General features: G+C 38.5%; 1 protein-coding gene across 2 annotated transcripts in view; it reads right to left on the bottom strand.

The window, feature by feature from the left end:
- The window catches only part of xpo7 (exportin 7), a 30,215-nt gene extending 9,328 nt beyond the window's left edge, over positions 1 to 20,887 (bottom strand). The window contains exons 1-14 of one of the 2 annotated variants that reach the window (XM_084745519.1): positions 20,795 to 20,887; positions 11,158 to 11,304; positions 9,652 to 9,745; positions 9,246 to 9,412; positions 9,074 to 9,139; positions 8,630 to 8,734; positions 6,762 to 6,927; positions 6,098 to 6,171; positions 5,883 to 6,002; positions 4,935 to 5,081; positions 4,452 to 4,624; positions 3,608 to 3,801; positions 3,384 to 3,489; positions 2,108 to 2,243 (exon numbers count right to left, since the gene is read on the bottom strand). In XM_084745519.1, coding sequence (XP_084601645.1) covers positions 2,108 to 2,243; positions 3,384 to 3,489; positions 3,608 to 3,801; positions 4,452 to 4,624; positions 4,935 to 5,081; positions 5,883 to 6,002; positions 6,098 to 6,171; positions 6,762 to 6,927; positions 8,630 to 8,734; positions 9,074 to 9,139; positions 9,246 to 9,412; positions 9,652 to 9,745; positions 11,158 to 11,304; positions 20,795 to 20,827 — 1,728 coding nt within the window. In that variant the 5' untranslated portion in view covers positions 20,828 to 20,887. Of the gene's footprint in view, positions 1 to 2,107; positions 2,244 to 3,383; positions 3,490 to 3,607; positions 3,802 to 4,451; positions 4,628 to 4,934; positions 5,082 to 5,882; positions 6,003 to 6,097; positions 6,172 to 6,761; positions 6,928 to 8,629; positions 8,735 to 9,073; positions 9,140 to 9,245; positions 9,413 to 9,651; positions 9,746 to 11,157; positions 11,305 to 20,794 lie in introns of both variants that reach the window. The other variant, XM_084745518.1, reaches the window with a different exon arrangement.
- Between the last annotated feature and the right edge of the window lie 1,145 nt (positions 20,888 to 22,032).

Raw genomic sequence — 22,032 nt, 5'->3', positions numbered from 1 at the left:
GGCAGAAAGGAAAAGTGGTGAAAATATTCTAAATATAGAGAACACTGCCAGAGCAGCACACACTCAGTATGGAGAAGTTCCTCATTCAACCACAGTTCAAATAATTTGAACTGTCCCTTTAAGTTGCTTATTGCATCTGAAGTTTTTCTGATCAGAATAAAATCCCGGCTTTGAAACCTGATGGACAGGATCCAGAGGAGGAACACGCCACCATCAGCTCTTTCAGCGGGACAAAGACAAATGAAGCATGAAGACACAGAGATGTGCAGCAGATAAAGAGCCGGGGGCCTCGCTCTACAGGGTTAAACCAACAGGAAGAGGGGCCCGTCCCCTCATCACACTCACATCCTCTGATGCTGCTCACTGTGCTGACTGTAACCTCGTTTCTGCTGACCCACTGCACTGAAGAAACCTTGAGGGTCACATGACCCGACCCTCCAAGAACCTGTCAGGTTTTGGTTCTAGGTTCTACTTTGTGTTTGATAAACATTTTTGAATGTATGTCGCTGATTAAACAATGTCTGCACGGTGCTATGACCTTATGATCTGTGGTTAGTGAGGTAACTTTCAGGATTAACTCAGGAGTTTTCAGTCCTATGACACTTCTAACCAGGTTACATCACCATGGTTACGCTGAACGGCCAGCCTCCTCCAGAGCAGGTCAAGATCAACTCTTTAAGGCACCGCCTACTGACCAATCAAATCACCTTACTAAACCGCAATGGACATCAGCACAGTCCTTAAGGCAGGCATGTCCAAACTGTTCCATAAAGGGCCGAGTGGCTGCAGGTTTTTGATCCAACCAGTCTACAGCACACCTGATTCGACTAATCAGCTGTTTGAAAACTGAAATCAGTTGATTAAATGAGTCCAGCCTGGTGTGCTCCGGCTTGGTAGGAATGAAAACCTGCAGCCACATGGCCCTTTATGGAACAGTTTGGACATGCCTGCCTTAAGGGATGGATGAGCTGCCTCTAAAAACGACCTGCTGCACCTGTCTGAATGAACTTGTTTCCCAAAGTGTTTGGAGAACAGTGGAAACAAAAGCAGAACCTGAAACACACTTGCTTAGAACCTCAGAGGGGCAACCATGGAGTGGTTCTACTGGTACTGGTCCAGTCGAGTCCAGTTTTTCTCTTTTTTTTCCCCCTGTCATTTTAAATTTCCTTATTCAACAAATGAACTGGTCAGACAACACAATGTGAAACAATTTCCAGACTAAAGATTATCAATTTATACATTTTAAGATTTTTAACAGCGATCAATCATTAATCATAACATTCCTAATTACTTAATCATCAGTAATGTGCCTATAATGACTATGAAGACAAATAACAGAACAGCTGAACAGTCTGATGATGAAGATCAGAAAATAACATCACTTGACTGTAAAAGAACCTTTAAAACCAGGAAAAAACAACACTTACATCACAACACGATATCTATCACGATATCTAGTCTCATATCACAATACGACATAGTATTGATAAACCGCCCAGTCCTGACTGCTAATGGAAACACGAAAAAACATTTTCTTGTGTAATGAAGGGAACTGCTTGGTGAAAATTTCGTCTGCAGCAGAAAAGGCCTCCGACACTGATCCAACTGATCCTGGCAGCTACACAAGAAGAACACAAAGAAACTGCAGGCGACATCAGCTGATCTGAAGCTACGTGTGTGTGTGTGTGTGTGTGTGTGTGTGTGTGTGTGATGAACCTCTGCAGGGTCGGGGGAGGAGGGAGCTACAGTAACAGTAACACCAGACCAGACGGGCACATCATGAGTCTACAGTTTCTACATTCAAACCACTTATCTGGGACGTTCACATTTTGCAGTTTCTGCCCCGAACAAAGAGAACACACTCCGTCAGTCAGCATGAAGCGGCGAACAACACACCACAATAGTAACACAGGAGCAGACTGAGACTGAGAGGCTCTAAAGAAACTGCTGCAGTCAGCAGCGGGACAAAAGACCTGCTCGTTCCCAACAATTTAACCCCCGTGAGCAGTGGACAGTGGAGGGTTACTGAGGGGTGGGGAGGGGGCAGCAGCGGGGTGTGAAACCAGGCTGGGGTTAATTTAACACATGACACACACGCTGAGCTCACCTTTGATGATTTCTGCACCTGGTCTCCGATGTAGATCTTTCTGAACTGTTCAAAGAAGCTGAGCATGGCGAGCTCCAGGCGCTCGTTACCGGCCTGAGCGAGCCGAGAGTCCGTCAGGTTCATCAGCTGGAGAACCCTGACGTGTTTAACAGACAGAACCGAGTCAGACCTTTCACTAAAGAAAACCTTAGACACATTTCTATCTTAAAGAGAAACATTATCCATTATCTATTAATCAGTTTGATCAGGTTTTAGGGATCATTACCCTTAAAAAAGTTCAAATTCTCTGATTTCAGCTTCTTAAATGTGAATATTTTCTAGTTTCTTTCTTCCTCTCTGACAGTAAACTGAATATCTTTGAGATGTGGACAAAACAAAACATTTACGGACGTCAACTTGGACTTTGATCAACATTTTATGGACCAAACAAATAATTGATTAGTAGAGAAAATGATCAACAAATTGATTGATAATGACAATAACTGACAAACAGGTACAAACATGGAGCACACGGATGTTCGTCTCTGTGTTTTATGTCTCTGCTGCTGCTCTGCATGTTTTAGTATCAATGCAGCATCATGTTTTTAGTCCCTGTCTTGTTTTACATTAACATCCCTCATTTATTTGCTTTGTATTTGTTGTTTTATGAGCCTCTGTGTTGTTGTTTTAAACAGTTGTTGACAATGTAGTAAAAGGGAGTCCCTGAATAATGTTTCTATTAATTAGAATATCTGCCCCTCTTTTTATTTTTATTCTGCATGCTTATAAATGATAAATGACAACTGAATTTGTAATCTGAACCATATATTCTGTTTTTTTTTTCCTTTATTTGCCCAGGGACTACAGATGTATTTACAGTAATGTTTATTAATCTGCATTGTCCCTGCTAATTAAATATGAAACTCAATCCCAGATCAGACGAACGTTAAAGGAGCTTGTTGTTAAATGTCGTGTGTTGTTTGTCTCCTGTGTTTTGTTTTTTTGTTTGTTGTTTCTGATGTTGCAAACGGAGCCACTGTAACACAAGACACGTTTCAGACTTGTTGTGATAATAAAAGTATCAATCAATCAAAATACAGTATAATAAAGTAAATATAAAGACTGAACTCATCAGTTTGCTGTCACGGCTTTTTACACAGTGATATACTGTATTTATGTTTTATAATAATGAAAAAAACCCAGTCAAGTAAAATGTTTTTTTCCTATTAGTTCCACAGAACATGATATTTTCTAGGGTTTTAACTTGAACAGCTCTCATGTATTCTTGAATTCTTACCGACAGACTAACTCTCCGTCCATGGCGTCCTGCTCGTCTGTACTCGCAAACGACACCCGTCCACCGATCACCGCCCCGATTATGTAAACCAACCATGTCAACCGACCTGCAGAGGGAGGAGCACGATATTTACATCCTGTTAAGATAGAAGGTGCTGCGGTTTCATGTCAAACAATAATCAGAAACATTTTTATTTAAAGTGTGTATCGGTGTGCAGTTCGTACCCTCCTGCACAGTGATGTCTGCGGCGCTCGAGTTGGTCGACTGCAGCAGCTCCTGGTAGGTCTGAGCCGCCTGGTCGAACAGCTGGACCAGCAGAGCGCAAGTCTTCTCGTACTCGCACCTTCCGATGGTGGATAACTGGTCCAACTGCTGCTGGACGAGGCCGGCGTCATCCAGGGGGTCTTCTAAACCGTCTCTGTGGGTCAACACAGTCAGACAAACAGTTCATTCAGTTTGTTTTCTGATTTTGGACAAATGTGTTTGATGCTTTTCCATCCAGAAAAACATTTGCATAAAGCTTAGCATAAAGGCTGGGACTATACATTTATCTCCAGATTCAATACCATCACGATCAGGGCTGCACAAAGTGAAATCACAACGCGGCTTTCTGCAATGAGGTGGAATATTTATTAAAGGCAAAATGTGTTAAAAAACTTTTAAATGAATGAAGGTGATGAGGCACCAAGTCAAGAAGTTCTGTGATTTTACAAGATGATATCAAGATTTAATGTGATTTGTTTGTTTTTTTAAACACTAGTTGATTTTACAATTACAAAACAACACATATCAAATGTCAGTCGTTCTGAGGTTTATTTTGCACGGCTCTTAACAAAACTGTATATTAAGTATGAGTATAAAATAACTTGAAAATGATCACAGACCTGTTGTACAAGAATATGGTTGAGTTTGAAAAAAAAAATGGAAACTTTAACTTTTTAAAGTTAAAAGATTTTTTTTTTTTAGATTTCTGAGTTTATGAGATACACCTGAATGCATCATGGAGTCCCTCTGAACATATAAAGCAGCCGGTTTCACAGAACAAACAGGCGCTCCAGCAGACGTTACCTGAGGATGACGTGGACCGACTCGAGCCGTGACGTGATGTAGGCCTTGGTGACCTCAGGAGTGTACGTCTCCAGCAGGTGAGGCTCGGTGGCTTTAACGTACGGCACCGACGCCGCCAGACGCTGCCACAGACTCAGCAGGTAGTGAACACTGTTAGGGGCGAACTCCCAGTGCTGCTGACACACAGGAACAGGAGAGGAACATGGAGGAACAGGAGAGGAACAGGAGAGGAAAGTAAGAGGAACAGGAGAGGAACAGATAAAGAACAGGTGAGGAACAGGAGAGCAATCATGTCTGGAACACAATCCTCCCTATCACTTATTTTTACTGAATATTGACCGATAATGAGCATCTGATTGATCTAATTCACCGATCATCATCATCATCATCATCATCATCGTCGTGGTCATCCCTGCTGGAACTCTGACAGTTTAAGAACCACTGTGGAACATGAACTTCCTGGACAGAACCAGTAAGACCCACCTGCAGACTGGTGACGGTGAAGTTGGCTATGAGGCGAATAACTTCGGGGTAGTTTTCTACTTTGACGAGTTCCCCCAGCTGGTAGTTACTCTTCAGCCTCGCCAGCAGACGACAGAACTCGTGGTAGTTGTTGGGATCTGGCAAACACTGAAACACACACACACACACAAACACAACGTCAAACAGCAGAGCAGGAAAAGTGTGTGTGTATGTGTGTGACACAAGTGTGTTACCGACAGAGATGAGAAGTAACTAAGTACAAATACATTGTTACTGTACTTAGCAGTGTTTTCAGATATCTGTACTTTATTTTTATTTCATACATCTGAACACAAATATCTGAACTTTCTATGTTTGAAACAGACTCCTTACTTTAGTTTTAATGATTCCCTGAAAAGTCATTAAAACTAAAGTAAGGAGCCTGTTTCAGAAAGTCATCAGTACACATCACACACAGCAGACACAATGATACGAAAACAGTGTAACAGAGGTGACACACACATAAACAGTAATGCAAAAACACAGCAAGTAAACAACAAACAATGTAACAAGACAACAACAGAGTAAAAGACATAACAAAATGGAAAGACTGTAACAAGGTGTAACAAAGCATAAGAAGACAAAAATGAGCCAACGAGAAGAAAACAACATAAAAGATGTAAGAGAAATATTGAGGGTCAGTTGTCTTTAGAGAAACAGTCAGTAGAAATGGACGGAGGACGACTTCTGACTTTTATACTTTGAGGACATTTCAGAGCCTGAACTTTTTCACTTTTACTGCAGTAAACAAGTTGAATCAGTACTTCTACTTTTACCAGAGGTTTTTTTTTTCCTGTACTTCTACTTAAGCAATGGATATTTGTACGTGTGTGTGTGTGCGTGTGTGTGTGTGCGTGTGTGTGTGCGTGTGTGTGCGTGTGTGTGTGTGTGTGTGTGTGTGCGACAGACCTGTGGGTTTGCTAGTATCCTCTTCACTCCGTCCACCAGATGTGAGAGAAACTTTGCTCGCTCTGCGTTGTTGAAGAGGGACCTCCTGACGGAGGCGATCTGAACTAAACATGACAACACCTGCACACACAGACACAACGTTCAGTCTCACACAGGAGGAGGTTCCACACGTCACTCTGGACGGGTCATCGGAACATAAAGAACACGTCACTTACCAACGGGGACAGGGACGGAGGGATGGAATGATATAAATTGAAAAAGAGCTGCAGGGTGGAGGAATCAAGAAACGCTGCAAGACAGAAAGAAAACAGAAGACTTGTCAGCTCAAGATTCACCATCAAATACTTTCATTTCCACTATTGACTAAGCTGTTGATCATTTTCTTGATTAACTGATCATCTGTTTGGTCCATAAAATCTTAGAAAATGGTGAAAAAATGTTGATCAAAGTCTAAGATGACGTCCTCAAATGTCTTGTTTTGTCCACAACTCAAAGATATTCAGTTTACTGTCAGAGAGGAAAGAAACCAGAAAATATTCACATTTAAGAAGCTGAAATTAATTATCGAGTCAAAAAAAGTAAAATTTTAATTTGTAGAGCTCAATATTACAAAGCAAGATTTATTAATTTATTTATTAAGTCAATTCATTGTTGCAACTCTAGACACAAACCCCATGACATGATTAATCATCTCAACACTTGATGCATTAAACATGTTTAATAAAATGAAATACTGATGAATAAAAAATGGAAATGAACAGATCCTGTTGCAGCCCTGATCCGTCCTCAAAGTCTCGACATGGACTTGCACTGTTATATTTTAAAGTCATGGAATGAAATGATGATAGTTGTGTTCATCTGCACACTGGCTGCAGCTACCTGATCTCCATGACGTGGGGATCTGTACGGTGCACAGGTCGTCCGACGACTCGTCCGTGGACGTTCCTATAAAGTCGTAGTTGAGGCAATTGTAGCTGAGTTTGAGCAGCTGCATCAGCAGGCCGTGCTGAGACTCATCGTTCAAATTCAGGTTCTTCCCTGACGCCTGAAAACAGACAGACAGGTCAGGGTTCCTGCACCTTTTCCAGACTCAAATTCAATTTCAAGCTTTTGCAGCTGTGCTAAATTACATATTTATACACATGCACTCAAAATGGTTATTTCACTTCTTCATCACATTAAAATAAAAATTAAAAGGCAGCTTGTTCCAGGGAGAACAAAACCACTCTGTTCTGAGTGTTGTCAGTAAACTTACCAAAAAGCTTCAGGATTAAAAAAAAAACAAAAACAAAACAGGCCGTATTTGTAGATGAAGAAGTGCATCTGAGGGTTATTCCACAAAGACAACAAATGTTTCTGGAGCTCAAACTCAGTCAAAACAGATAAAATTATGTAAAATAAATAAATATAAAATGCACACAGTGTTGATAAATGTCAATAACACTGAAATGCTGTGTTCTGTTCAGTACATGTGACAATACAAAAAAATGGTAAATAATAAAAACGTAACAGTGAGTTGGTTCATTTAGACGTACAGGTATGACGTTTGTGTGGAGGACTGCTGTGATTGGTGGAACTTACGGGAAGCAAAGATGATTGGTCAAATTAAAAAAACTTAAAATTAAAGTGTTCGCACCGGTAAGAACCCTGTCGGTTCTCCTGTTTGCTGTCTGAAGCAGATTAAACTAAACTGAGCCACATGTTCTCTGTCCGAGCTTCTGTTTCGTGTTCTGTTCTAATCCGTTGTTTGTTTTGCTCCATGTGTGTCATAAAGTGACTTTATCGTCAGACTGTTAGAGCAGGTCACGCTCCGACAACAATAAGCTCTTAAAATGTCTGCAGAGGAAAATTATTTTAGAAGTGAAAGTGTGAGCAGCTGATTCTACCACCTGACAGAATCAGCTGTTCTCTGCATGATACTTCAGAATAAGACACAGATTTAGTCTGAAAATGTCATTAAAATTCTTTGATATTCTTGAGCCTAACTATTGGCATAAATCTGAGAGATGCTTTTAATTTTCACTGCTTGTTTACTTTGTTTTTCTTTGAAAAAAGAGACAAAACATTTAAGAAAAAATGTCAGGATTTTTTTTGTTAAATAATTATTGAACATTAGTTATAAACTTGTTTTATAATTTCAGATTGATTTTAAATTGATATCTTTACATCTTCCCAGGGAATACGGCTGATATTTACTGATAAGCACCGTCCACGATAAATACACTACAAAAAACAAAAAACAAAACTCCTTTAATGAGTTGAATTCAGAGGTGATTTCATTTTAAAGGTGAAAGGAAGTTACACTTATTTTACTTCTGTACTTCAGGGTTCAAACAGTAAAATTCAAACACTTTCAAGGAAGCTAAATGAAAAATTTTGCTTTATCCTCACATCTAAACTACAAAAAAAAAAATGAAAAAATGAAGCTGGCAGCTTCCCTTTATAAACACAACAATCCAGGTATATAGTTATATTGTTTATTTTACCAGCTGTTCATATTCCTAACACATATGAGACACCACAAACTAATGTGATGATGGGATTGTTTCATTTCAGTTTCAAATATTAAAAGACTTTGTTTACATGAGTGACTGTGTTGATGAAACCCCAGATTGTGTTGATTTTTTATTTTTCAGGGAGTACATTCAAATTCAAGGATATCCCAAACTATGAAAATGGTTAAAATTAAACATTTTCTTCAACATTTCTCTCTCTTTGTTTTGTGTCGTCTGTGAAAGCAGACGTACCTGTTTGAGGAGGTTACAGGACAGAGTGAAGATGTCGAAGAGGGACGAGTCTCTGAACGACGATGCTATCTTCCTGTGTTTGGTCAGGGGATGCGTCGTGTCGGCCTGTCGGGAGGAAACGGACGGCGTTAAAACGTTTTCACCACGACACACAGAACCTGCAGCAGAGATCAGTAAATGTCTGATGGTATGTCACTTGTTTTCCACTGGCAGGTGTCACTCAGAGGACAGGCTGCCGTCAAACCGACACCTCGATGCACATGTTCATCAGTTTCATATATCCTGTACCCAAAGCTAATACTGGAGCAGGATACCATCACAGACACCAGCATATGTCACCTGAACCAGTGCTATTCCACTGACATTTGCCAGTGAAGCACTACTGACACATCATCAGCCACTTTTCGATCTCGGCTTCACTCCTGCAAACAGACGACAACCTACCTGATTGATTTCATTGGTCAGCTGGGACAGGATGGTGACCCCTATGATGCAGTGCTCAACGCTGTCCTGTAAACACAACACAGGTACACATCAGTCACACCGTTACACACACACACACACAGACACTGTTACACCAACACATGATTAAACACACACACGCACACACACTGACCTGTAGAAAGCGTGTGACATCAGCGATGACGTTTCTGAAGACGTAGTCATCTTTCTGACAGTCGAACCAGCCCAGTTTGGTGATCCTGGCGTACAGCTGGATCAACGCCTGCGTCACAAACGCTGCTAACTTCGGCCGCGTAGCCAAATAATTCAGCACATAGTTCCCTGAACATCACAGACAAACAAACAAACAAACAAACAAACAAACAAACAAACAAACAAACAAACAGCTTCATGAGAGGAACAACAACTAACAGCTAAAAGACTTTTCCTACGTTTCACACGTGGAAGAATTATATTTATGAAACAAAGAAGTGAGAATAAAGCTGAAAAGACTTTAATACCCGACACTGCAGATGATTTTAACATCTCATAGTAAACTCTGAAGATGGAGTGATACTCACGGATGTCAATACGTTGTTCGAGGGGTAGAGGGTTGCTGGTTCGAGACACCAGTTTAGACAAACAGGTGGCTGCAAGCAGCTGAGAATATGAAGACTGACAGACAAGAAGAAAAATATTATGTTAGTGAAAATATGTTTGGTGCTTTTCATGTACATCCATCTTACTACTCATTATCATTGCAGATCTCCTGATACTATTTTTCCTTCCTTATGGCACTATATTTTAATTAATATCGAGTGAAATACTCTACTTTTTACAACACTACTACTTCATTAACTTCTGTATTCTGTTACTTTGCAGATTAAGATTTTACAAACTAAACTTCTTTTAAGGATATACAGTGATACAGTCGGTCCCTGCAGGAAGTTGCGACTGTAAGAATTCATGCAGATTCAACTAATCACTGTGAATTCTGTGACCTTGCAATTTTGTCCAAACATATATGTACATCTCAATGAATCCACCCAAAGTTTTGTTTAATTATTTACTGTTTCTTGCATTTATATATTTTTCTGTTGTCATTCTTATTGATATTTATCAAAGCTATGTGCACTTTTCTATTTTATTATTTTATGGTTCCAATTTTGACAGAATTTGAGCTCCAAAAGGAGGAGTACCACCAGGAGAACCTCTTAATTTACAAAAGAGTTTTTGTATTTCTGAACGTTTTTGGTAAAGTTACTTAGAGATTTTGTTCTCTCTGGAACAAGGTGCCATTGATTTTTATAAATTATACACAAAAATGAATACATAAATCCAGAACTTTCTTTTTTCTAACTTGTTCCTGCAATCTGATTGCAAAAAGATGCCTAAAAACACGGCAACAAGCCTTGGAATTTGTGAGAAATCTACTGCGAAGTCAAGCATTTTCACCTGCAACAATCTCAAAAACAGCCCGTGAAATCTTAGGGGACTGATCAATAATAATAATAATTTATTATTACAAGGCTTTGTTTGATTACAACATTCTAAGGTCTGTTATTTCTGTATAACAGACCACTGCTAAGGACACAGTTCTGATCATAGTCTCTGGGGGAACAATAAAATCATTATTAATTCACAAAATCCATTTTAAAATTAATATTTTGTGTCAATTCACTCATTTTTTGGTGCATATCCATCTAACTCTCGTTATTGTGAAATAAAGCCATAAAATCACTTTAAATCTGATATTTTGTGTCACATAAATGTATGCCAAATATTTTTTGTAAGTATTTATGTAATAAGCGGGATAATGTACAGTGAGCAGGTGATTATTGTGAAATGAAGTCTTTCAGGATGATTCAAGTCCTGCATCTATCCTGTCAGGATTTATTTCACCATAATGACCAGCTAACATCATATCATACAGACTGTGACAGGGGTCATGCTGCTGTCCACTCAGAACTTTTACATTTGATAAGTTGGCTGGTAATCCTTTCATACTTCTACAGTATTGAGTATTGAGTATTGAGTATTGAGTATTGAGTATTGAGTATTGAGTCTTGGTGTGGTTCTGTACTCACACTGCCTCTCTCCAGCAGCAGCTGACATTTGCTGAGACAGTCGGGGCTGTTGGTGAACTCGACCAGAGCTTTCTCTGCCTGGTGGCGGACGGCGGTGTCGGTGGTCTCATACAGCTGCTTACACAGGATCTCCAGCTGGGCAAGGCCCTGATAAACAGAGAGGTGGAAGACAGTGAGCTTATCAGTGACCGACCGACTCCACAGACTCACTGACACACAGAAAAAAAAAAAACTTTCATAAAGTAAAAATCACACAGGAACAGAGAACACGTCATGTTCCTGGCAAGATCCTGCAGAGAGATGAACTGGTGCCATCATGTCACCCACAGGAGGACAGTTTACTTCTGGACGTGTTTAATGTTCATTAGAGCGATAAAATCAATCAACAGAATATCAAATCATACCTATTTAAATAATCAATTAATCATTTAAGTACATTTTCAATGGAGCTGCAATGATTAATCAACTATTAAATTAACTGCCAACTGTTTTGATTATAAAATAATCAGTATGAGTCAGTTTCTTAAATAAAGAATGCCAAAATTCTCTGATTTCAGTTTCTTAAATGTGAATATTTTCTGGTTTCTTTCCTCTCTGACAGGAAACTGAATATCTTTGAGTTGTGGACAAAACAAGACATTTGAGGACGTCATCTTGGACTTTGATCAACATTTTATAACTAATCGATTAAGAAAATAATCAACAGATTATTCAACAATGAATATAATCATTAGTTGCAGCCTTAATTGTTGAACCAAAATGATAAAAATATTCAGGTTCCACCTTTTTCAATGTGAGAATTTGCTTCACCTCTTTTCTTGGCGAACAAAATGAGACATCTGAAGGCGTCACTTTGGACTTAAGAAAAAAGTGATGGACATTTTGTCCATACCAGAATAATTAATTTATGATCATATATCTTATAGAGCCCGATGGATACTAGGTTAGGATGTAAAGCAGTAAATAAAATACTTTTTGAAGTAAACTTCAGCTGCTCCTGTTCATTAAGCTGCTGCCATCATAAAACAAAAAGTAAGACCAAAATGAATAGAGCTCCTGGATGCTAATGTCTGCTAGCACACCAATGGGAATTCCCATTATGTCTTAGCATCAAGCTAACAGACGAAGTGCAAGTTATTATGAAACTGATGGACATTTCACTTCTTTCCTGAAATGATTAATGGACTAAATAATCAACACATTAACTGATTGTGAAAATAATTATTTTTCCACTAAATGTGCACATTTAGAGCAGACTGTGAGCTGCAGAGCCGCAATGATTAATTGATTATTAAATTAATCAGCTATTACTTAGATGGTTTTATACGGTTTGTGTAATTTTTTTAAAGAAAAAAATTCTCTTTCAGTTTTCAGTGAACGAGACATTTGAGGACGTCATCTTAGACTCTGATCAACATTTTCACCATTTTATTGACCAAAGAATGAACTGATCGATCAAGAAAATAACGAAGATTAAGTGACTATGAAACTTGTCTGCTGCAGTTTTAATGAGATGTTTACTTCCATACACTTAATGCAAACAAGCTAAAGTGTCTGGTAAGAAAAGTGCTGAGTCATGCTCCGTCACAGTGAGATGTCAGTGACTGATAGATTCAAAATGGAGGGTTAAAGAAGGAGGAGAGAGGTGGTGACTGGGTGTGGGGATCCTCTCTGGTGGTGGTAGTCATGCTGTGTGTGTGTGTGTGTGTGTGTGTGTGTGTGTGTGTGTGTGTGTGTGTGTGTGTGTGGTGAACAGGTGAGGAGCAGTGTGTGTGTGCGTTCAGTGAAACTCTGCTGGCCTCAGATAAGAGCTCAGTACCAAACCCTGCCTGCACATGTGCCATCTGCTGCACCAGATGAAGCCAAACTCAAAATACTTCAGAGCGAGTTAGAAAACATCCACGCAGGCGGGTGGAGCGGCGAGCGGAGCGGCGAGCGGAGCGGCGAGCAGGCCGACAGCTGAACTGGGTGGTGATGAAACTGTTTGACAATGTGATTAAAACTGGGACTGTGGACTGAAACTTTTCCAATCAGAAAGTTTGATTTCTGCCTGCTTTATAATTTGGTGTCTTGATGCACACTTTATATTAGGGCTGAATATTAAAATCGCACCCGTCCTACTGCAATTTTCAAATCGCAGGACACTTTATGACTGTTAAAGCAAAAATGGTTGTTAAAATAGCATTTTAAATTAAATACTATGGTGCGTCCTGGCCAACACATCTTTCTCTAAACTGTGTTTTTAATGTGTTGTAATGTGTGTTCATCTCGACCTAAGGATGCACAATTAATTGCAGTAGCAATCAAATTGCAATATCCAAATCATAGAACCAAATCACAATTTTTTGAACGAGGAAAAACGTGAGAAAACATCATTATAATGATGTACTGTGGAGCTACGGAGATCATCTCATGACATCGCAATAAATATCACATCATCATGACTTTACAAACTAGATAGGGCTGCAACTAATGGTTACTTTCATTGTCACTTAATCTGTTGATTATTTTCTCAGTGAATTGATTAGATGCTTGATCTATAAAACATCAGAAAATGGTAGAAAATGTTGATCAAAGTCCAAGATGACGTCTTCAAATGTCTCGTTTTATCCACAACTCAAAGATATTCAGTTTACTGCCAGAGAGGAAAGAAAACTAGACAATATTGACATTTAAGAAGCTGAAATTAATTATCGAGTCAAAAAAAGTCAAATTTTAATTTGTAATTAATTAAAATTTATTAAGTCAATTAATTTTTGCAACTCTAGACACAATGCTACAAATGTGACATCAGGGCTGAAATAGATGATCATTTTTATTGATGAAGATCCATTTATTGGTCCTTAAATATCAGAAAATGGTGAAGAATGTCAATTATGATTTCACAAAGTGAAGAGAGAGGAGTAAAGAAACTAGAAAATATTCACATTTAAGAAGCTGAAATCAGAGAATTTGTACTTTTTTTTCTTAAATAATTACTCAAAATAGTTGACATTAGTTTTGCTCAGCTTGTGGAGCTTAAAGAGCCAAAAAAAACATTACACTTGAAAAACTGAACAGCAACGTCTCTTTCCTGTTTTCTTTGTATGATAGAAAACAGTTCCTACATGAAATCGCTCACTGTCCCTTTAAAGTTAAGTGACGGCAGTTTGACCGATTACAGATGAGAATCTGGAAATCCTATGATTTGATTCAGATTCATTTCTCAAATAAATACAAAAGGTGGCACTATATATACATACATTAATGGACAGTATCCCTTAGTTGCAGCTAAAGGTTGAAAAAACCTGATCAAGTCATTGATGGGACAGATCGGATCTGAACTTCTGCACATGTATACTTTTAGGCTTTTGTGGGATTCATTATCAACATGATCTCCAAAATAAAGTTGAGTATAAACAGACTGTGTGCAAATTTTGCAAACTGGGTCACATAAATCCTGATTTGTTTGGTTTGCGGCAGGTTTACGGCTGTAAACAGGGTGGATGTTGGGGAACACTGAGCTGTTTACGTCCTGAGTGTGTCCTCCTCATGAGACAACAGACAGACAGACAGACAGACAGGCAGACAGGCAGACAGACAGGCAGACAGGCAGGCAGACAGGCAGGCAGACAGGCAGGCAAACAGACAGACAGACAGGCAGACAGGCAGGCAGACAGACAGACGTGTTTTTGGTTTCTAATTTTAAATCAAACCACTTCTATTTTTATTAGGCTCATGCACAGCAGACAGATGTGATTTTGTTTTCCAGTTTAAAAAAAATAAATATATAAATCACAGCTTCTGTTTTATTTTTGTGTTTATTCAGCATTTATCTGACAGGTGAGGACGTCCTCTCAGACTCTGTGATTATTCAGTCCATCCACTGGTCCATTTTCAATAATGAAAATAATCATTATCATATATCATCACCAGTCTGGGCATATGAATATTTTATTGGGAAGGTTTAATGAAAGATTGGATGAAGTTTTCTCTCTACTGATCAGAGTCTCTACCACAGAAGAGGAAGAAACTGATCTGAGATCTAATCTATTAACCCGATCAGCCAATGCAGCTGCAGGTCTGTGCACATCTATTAGGGCTGCAACAAAAAATGCTCATCACAGATTCTCAGCATCTGAGGTGACGTCTACATGTCTTAGTTTGTCCAAAATGCAAAGAAACTCTTTTTACTTGAAATGCACAGATTTTATTTTGTCCCAGTTTGGATCCAATTCCAATACCTGAATCTTCGCCAAGCCCCGCCTCCAAACAGTATCTGTCCAATCACAGCTTAGGAACCATAACTAGGGTGCCGCAGACCTGTCAAACTTTGAATTTCTCTACATTAGAGATCTGGGTATCGATTCAGATTCACAAGGTCCTGATTTTTATTCAATAACAATATTGATTTGGTTGGGGATATTTCAGTTACCGTGTCAGTTTTCCTTGGATATGAAAGAAATGCACAGAGAACTAATGCTAATGCTAAACACAAGGAACCGTCTAACGTGGTGCATTATTAAAAATATTAATGTTTATATTAAGAATCAGGTCTAAGCAGGTTAGCTAAGCTCTTATCCCGGCCCTCTTCCTGTGAGTGCGACCTGTCTCAACGTCCGCTGCACTGATCAACTCCCTGCACTTCCTTTGCCCACGTTAATGAGTGTATTTCTGTCATCTATCATGTAGATATACCTGCTGTATTTCACCATATGACCAATGAAATGTCATTCATTTACCCACACACCCAGTTCAGACGGCGTGCACATGAACGTGACTCGAAGCTAAAGATCTACAGTGAAGATTTAAGTTAAAAACAACTGGGGAGTGTCCACCTCCATCTACTGTAAGTAATACACTGACTATGGAGAAGTACCTCATACAACCACACTTCAAATGATACTTTTATAAATATTAAAGAACAGTTGACGTCATCCCTCACTATGTGATGTTGTGATGTACTTTCAAAACAGTAAAAAACTGTAAAAGATCATAAAGACAGGAGATGAAAACCATGACCTTATTCAAGAATATATTTTACAATCAGATCACGATCCCGTCTTTGGAGCTCATGTGACAAACCAATATAATACAGCCTGTTTGGATCAGATCCAGAGAAACTCACAGTGTCAATGTCAGTGCTGCTGCTGCTGCTGCTGCAGCTCCTCCTGCATGCTGCAGCTCAGTGCAGCCCGGCTGCTCTGTCTACAATATCTTATATATTCAGCTGGCCTCTACACTGCTGTAACTGGAACATAATGGATGTTAAACTTAAAAGTCTGAATAACCCAAGCTGGCTACCACATTCAAACCTACATAACACCACAAGCTGGCAACACAATACTTACACATGAAAGGTGCATGAAGTTACTCTAAAACTAAAACCACAAGGTCTTTTTAGGACATCATGGAGGACCAAAAAACAAGGAAGGGTCACATAAACCAGTGTTCTAATGCTTGGTTCAGTTCTGCTGAAGCCTATGGGAGATGTTGAGTGTAGTTAAACTGATAAAAATTCAAATACAGCAGTGAGAAGAAATGCCAACATAAAATGACTAAGTCAAGGACTTGGCTGGAAAGCAGGGCTGCAACTAACGATTATTTCCAGATTAAATCGGTTATAGGTGTTTGTAATAAACTATCCAAAAATGTTGATCAATATTTCTAACATGACATCTGCAAATGTCTCGTTTTGCCCTCGACTCAAATAACATTCAGCTTACTGTCATAAAAGTGTAAAGAACCCAGAAAAAAGAAATCACATTTAAGAGTCTGAAATCAGAGAATTTTGACTTTTTCAATTTTTTTTTAAAAATTACTCAAACCAATTAATCGATAATGAAAATAGCTGATGATTAATTGAATAATCGATTAATCGTTGCAGCTCTGTGGGAGACATCAACTGAACAATCAATTGATCTTTGGTCTTTCAAAGTCCAAGATGACGTCCTCAAATGTCTTGTTTTGTCCAAAACCTGAAGATAATCAGTTTACTGTCAGAGAGAAAAGCTGAAATCAGAGAATCTGGGCTTCTATTTTCTTAAAAAATGAAAATAGTTAACAATTAATTTAATAATTAATTAGGACCTTCGACGAAGAAATGCCTCAAACTAATTAAAGAACACACTTCAGAAAACAACACTGTGACTAATTTTTACAAATGTGTGCATTTGATTATTTGCTGTTGGTTGGTTTAATTATACGCAGAAATTATTATAGGTGAAGTTTACATGACGACTCAACATACACAACTCATTACATATTCAAATCAAACATTCACAAACCTCCTCTTCTCATTAATAAAACTTTATAATGTGCCCAAATATGTTTATTAATTTGATAAAATATATTTATCCTTACTATACTTATCCTCATTAAAGATTAAATGTACAGGCATTTACATGAGTCAATTTTAGACCCGGCTCACAGCATTCAATAAATATTTAAGACTTTTCCAAACAGAATTGAAGACTATTTAATACCTGTATTTAAATGTAAATGTGAATTTAAGCCTTTTTAACCTGTAGCCTCTCTGAACATATTTAATTTACCATGATGAGCATTTTATTTTAAGTCGACTTGCCCTGAGTCAGGAAGAAGTTTGCCTATAATTATCTTTGGATACTAGTTGGAGACCAACAGCAAATAAACGAAAGCACACATTTGGGAAAAAAAAATTATTCAGCATGTTGTTCTCTGTGGTGTGTTCTTTCATTTTCACTTTCACAACCTAAACTCAATATTTACAAGGGACTCTCCTCTTACAATTTGTAAAAAGTCAATAAAAGACAGAAAGAAAATAAACTTTTAAAGTCTTATTTCTTTAAACATATAGTTCTTTATAATATATATTTATTTTAGAGCTGCACCCATTAATCGATTAATGGTTTGAGTATTTCTTTTAAGGAAAAAAGTTTAAATTTCAGCTTCTTTAATGTGAATATTTTCTGTTTTCTCTACTCCTTTCTGGTAGTAAACTGAATATCTTCAGGTTGTGAGTAAAACAAGGTAATGGAGGACGTCATCTTGGTCTCTGGGAAACACCGATTGACATTTTTCACCATTTATGGACATTTTGAAACAAACAACTATTAATCAATTAATTGACGATGAAAATAACCGTTAGTTATAGGGATGTCCCGATACAACTTTTTCACTTCCGATACGATACCGATATTGCAGCCTTGAGTATTGGCCGATACAATATCAGCACGAATCATACATACTTTTATTACTTATTTTGCAGTGTGGACTGTTAGAAAAGGCTTGATCAAGTGATGTTACTCAAACAGAGAACAATAGTCTGCAACCAGAGTCACCTATGGATAGAAGAGCTGGAGCTTATCAGAGCGCTTATATCTGAGATTTTAGATGCAGTCCGATAAAATCTGATACTTGTTTTTTGGCTGATATCGGACCGATATCTGATATCAATATCAGATTGGGACACCCCTAGTTAGTTGTAGACCTAATAATTATTAAAAATGCCAGTGAAAGTTTACAGTTTCAGTGCTGATGTATCAATACCTTAATTATTTTACTCCCTACTACCAGTTTCGGCCCCAAAAATTCAGATTCAATCAGGACAATCTTTGGATATTATTGTTATCGATGCTGTTCTCTGACATGGCTTCTTTCATTTATTAGGAGCATTTCTTCATCAAAGATCATACAACGACTTAAACTACAGATTTTCATGGGACATTACACTTACAACTTGTGAAAAGTCAATGAAAGCTGCCTTTTTAACATAACATAATGCAGACTGTTTTAAAATATTTTCTCATTATTTTAAATATATAGTTCTTTATAATTTATTATTATAGTAATTTATAATTAGCATTTCAATGGTATCAGAATTATTTTACTCCTTGATATTGGTATCGGCCCCCAAAATTCAGAGTCGATCACATCCTAACCTTTGAATATTAACTGGATACAGCAAATAAACAAATACGTTGATTCAGAAGAATCAGCCATGATGTTATTCTCTGAAGCGTGTTCTTTCATTTGTTAAAGGCATTTCTTCATAAAATGTCATACAATATAGATATTTTGGGTTGCAGAGCTTCTAAACGCAGGTCCCATAAGCTTCAACAGGACTGGCACCAAAGACTAGTCGTGTCTAGACGGTAACCCGCGGAAAGATCTCGCGAGATTTATCATTTTAGTCCAAATCATGATCTTTCTCTAACTCTAAATTGGTATTTTCTCACCCTAAACAAGCCCAGACTTTTACCCAATTTTGTCACATTAATGAACACATGGTTTACTTATACACTGTGCTCATTTAAGGAAAAATGTCTACAAATCTCGCGAGAGTTTCGCAAATCTTTGGTTCCCCTTCTATCCACGACCTCAGTCAGGCACCAAGCAAAGCATTGAATATTGGTTAATGATGTGACGATGCTTTCTTCTTTTTCGGTTTCAATGGTAACTGAAGGAGAAAAATCTTGCAGTTAAACCTGAAGCAGTGCCCCCTGTCCTCTCCTGTCCAAACATGTGTCCAGACCACAGCACGGAGCAGCAGCTAGCTTACAGCAGGCTAGCTAAACAAAACACCACTGCTTAGTTACGCACATAAACAACACTGGGCTAAATCCCTCTGTGCTCTTTATTCAATGATTTTAATCTCCAACACGGTGCCAGCAGCCCCGGGCAAGAAGCCGGTGTCACAGACAAATAGTTAAACCGACCAAATCATGTTTTCAAACGGGCTCGGGCGGGAGAAGTTGACGTCTGGGCTGGAGCGAGCTAACGTTAGCGGAGTTAGCCAGCTGGAGGGTCAGCTAGCTTTAGCACAGCGGGACCACAAATAAATACGTCAACATTTGGACACAAAGCAGTGAAGAATGAGTCAAAGTGTTCCCTAACATGAATAATGTCCACAGTGTGATCCTCACTGGCGCCAAACTGACAGTTAAACACTGAGTGTTAGCCTGACAGCTAGCTTGTTATCCGTCCGCGGCCAACGGTCGTGGTCTGGAAGGGAACCCCTAATTTGTGGAACTCACGCGAGATTTGTGCGTGTTGTTATTTTATTGTGCATCTTGTACAAACTTATTGCGGTTTGTGATAAGATGATGTTATGGTTAAGATTTGTTTAAGTGTAGGGTCAGAAAACACATTGAAAGGTTTAGAGAAACATCATCAATTGGTTTACAAAAAATTATCACTCTCGCGAGATCTTTCGCAAGTCTAAGGGTCCCTTCTAAACATGACCGCAGCCAGCCCATTCGTCTTTTATTGTTTACTTCACTGACATGAGCCTTCAAAAGACACCATTATCACGCTAGTGCCGTGCGACGAACTGGCACGAACACCGGGCACTCTACAGTCTCTAACCCGGAGGTTTGCCGGGGTTTGTTGTTATTTGCCAGCCTGAAATGAGCCTCTAAGCTAGCAGAAGCTAACTGCAGCCCGAGCAGTGACAGCAGGCCACAAGTCAACACAGGCAGCAGCAGCAGCAGCAACAGCAGCAGCAGCCTCCTCATCCTTTTCTTTTACCGCCGACAGCTCCAACACAGTCGCCCGCTACACGCACCGGCCGTGCGCGGGCTGCGAGCCGGGAGCACTGCACCCGAATCCGCCATCACACTCACTCTCACGCGTCTGCATGAACTGTCGGTGACAAAAACATGAAACCTCTGCTTACCTGCACATGATCCGCCATTTTTCTCCATTTCATGCACCTCTCACTCCCCCGCTTATGGGTATGGAAAGTGACAACAGCGCCCCCGCAGGCGGCCCCGAGCACTGCAGCGCCGGGAGACCTCATTCATTTCACAGCAAGAAAGTAACTTCACAAAAATGATCCAGATTAACTTCATTATTCTGTATATTGTATCTGTAATCTAATCTAATATTATATACCTACTTTCTATATTATTCTATACTTCTATGTGCTAATTTATTCACAAGCCAACATTTTTCAGATCAGCTATTTTCTTATAGAACTAAACTCTCTATTAAAATCACTATATATAATATACAAAAAATCCACCATATAACAATAATAATAATAATAATAAAAACACTGAAACTAATAAAAACTCAACTAAAATGCCACACATACTACCTGAAACTAAAGTGAAACAAAAATGAAAAATACAAAACTATAATAACTCACATATTTTACTTGAGTATTTCCTTTTTACACTGCTACAGGAGCTTTCCTCCTGCAAAGCTTTATATAGTTTCCTATTTCCTATTTATTTATTTACTTATTTATCTATTTTATTTTACAGACAATATAGTCTCATTAACACTGTTGATGTCTTTGATGAACTTTTTTAAAACAAGATATTAATTCTTTGTAACACAAACAGAATGAGCTGTCAGCAATACAGAGGAAATAAATTAATAATTCATGTAAATTTAAAAGCCAAATAAATGAATTAATAACAAGTTATTTTTAAATGCATATAATAAATACATTTAAATTTAAATTAAAAAATCAATGGTGTTAATTCTTATAATCATTAAAATGATAAATTATTTTTATTTATTTATTTATTTTTTTACTTTATTGTCTGTAATGTGTCTTCATTCAGCTCAGTGATTGAATCTCGTGTTGTCGCGTCTGTCTCCGCCAGCAGGAGGCGACACGTTTGTTTCTCAGCAGCACTTTTTGTTGCGGAAACAGAGAAAAAGTGAAAGCAGGAAATTCTCATTCAAACATTCAAGCAGCGTCTGTGAACGTGAACACAGAGCGAAGATAAAACTGAACGTTTGACCTCTTCATAAACATCTTTGTTCCTCATAACTGACAGTTAAATGTTATAAATTTATAACTTTATCATGACGGAATAAATGTTTATGTTCGCTGATCAGAGCGGGCTGTGATCCGTGCTGCGTTCAGGAGTCCCCGGAAAAACTGACGCTATGAGGGTT

This window comes from Lutjanus erythropterus, chromosome 20 (genome assembly GCF_056507025.1).
Source record: "Lutjanus erythropterus isolate fLutEry1 chromosome 20, fLutEry1.hap2, whole genome shotgun sequence".
Taxonomy (NCBI): Eukaryota; Metazoa; Chordata; class Actinopteri; order Lutjaniformes; family Lutjanidae; genus Lutjanus; species Lutjanus erythropterus.
Note: the sequence above shows the minus strand (reverse complement) of the source record. Positions and strands in the feature narration are given on the sequence as shown.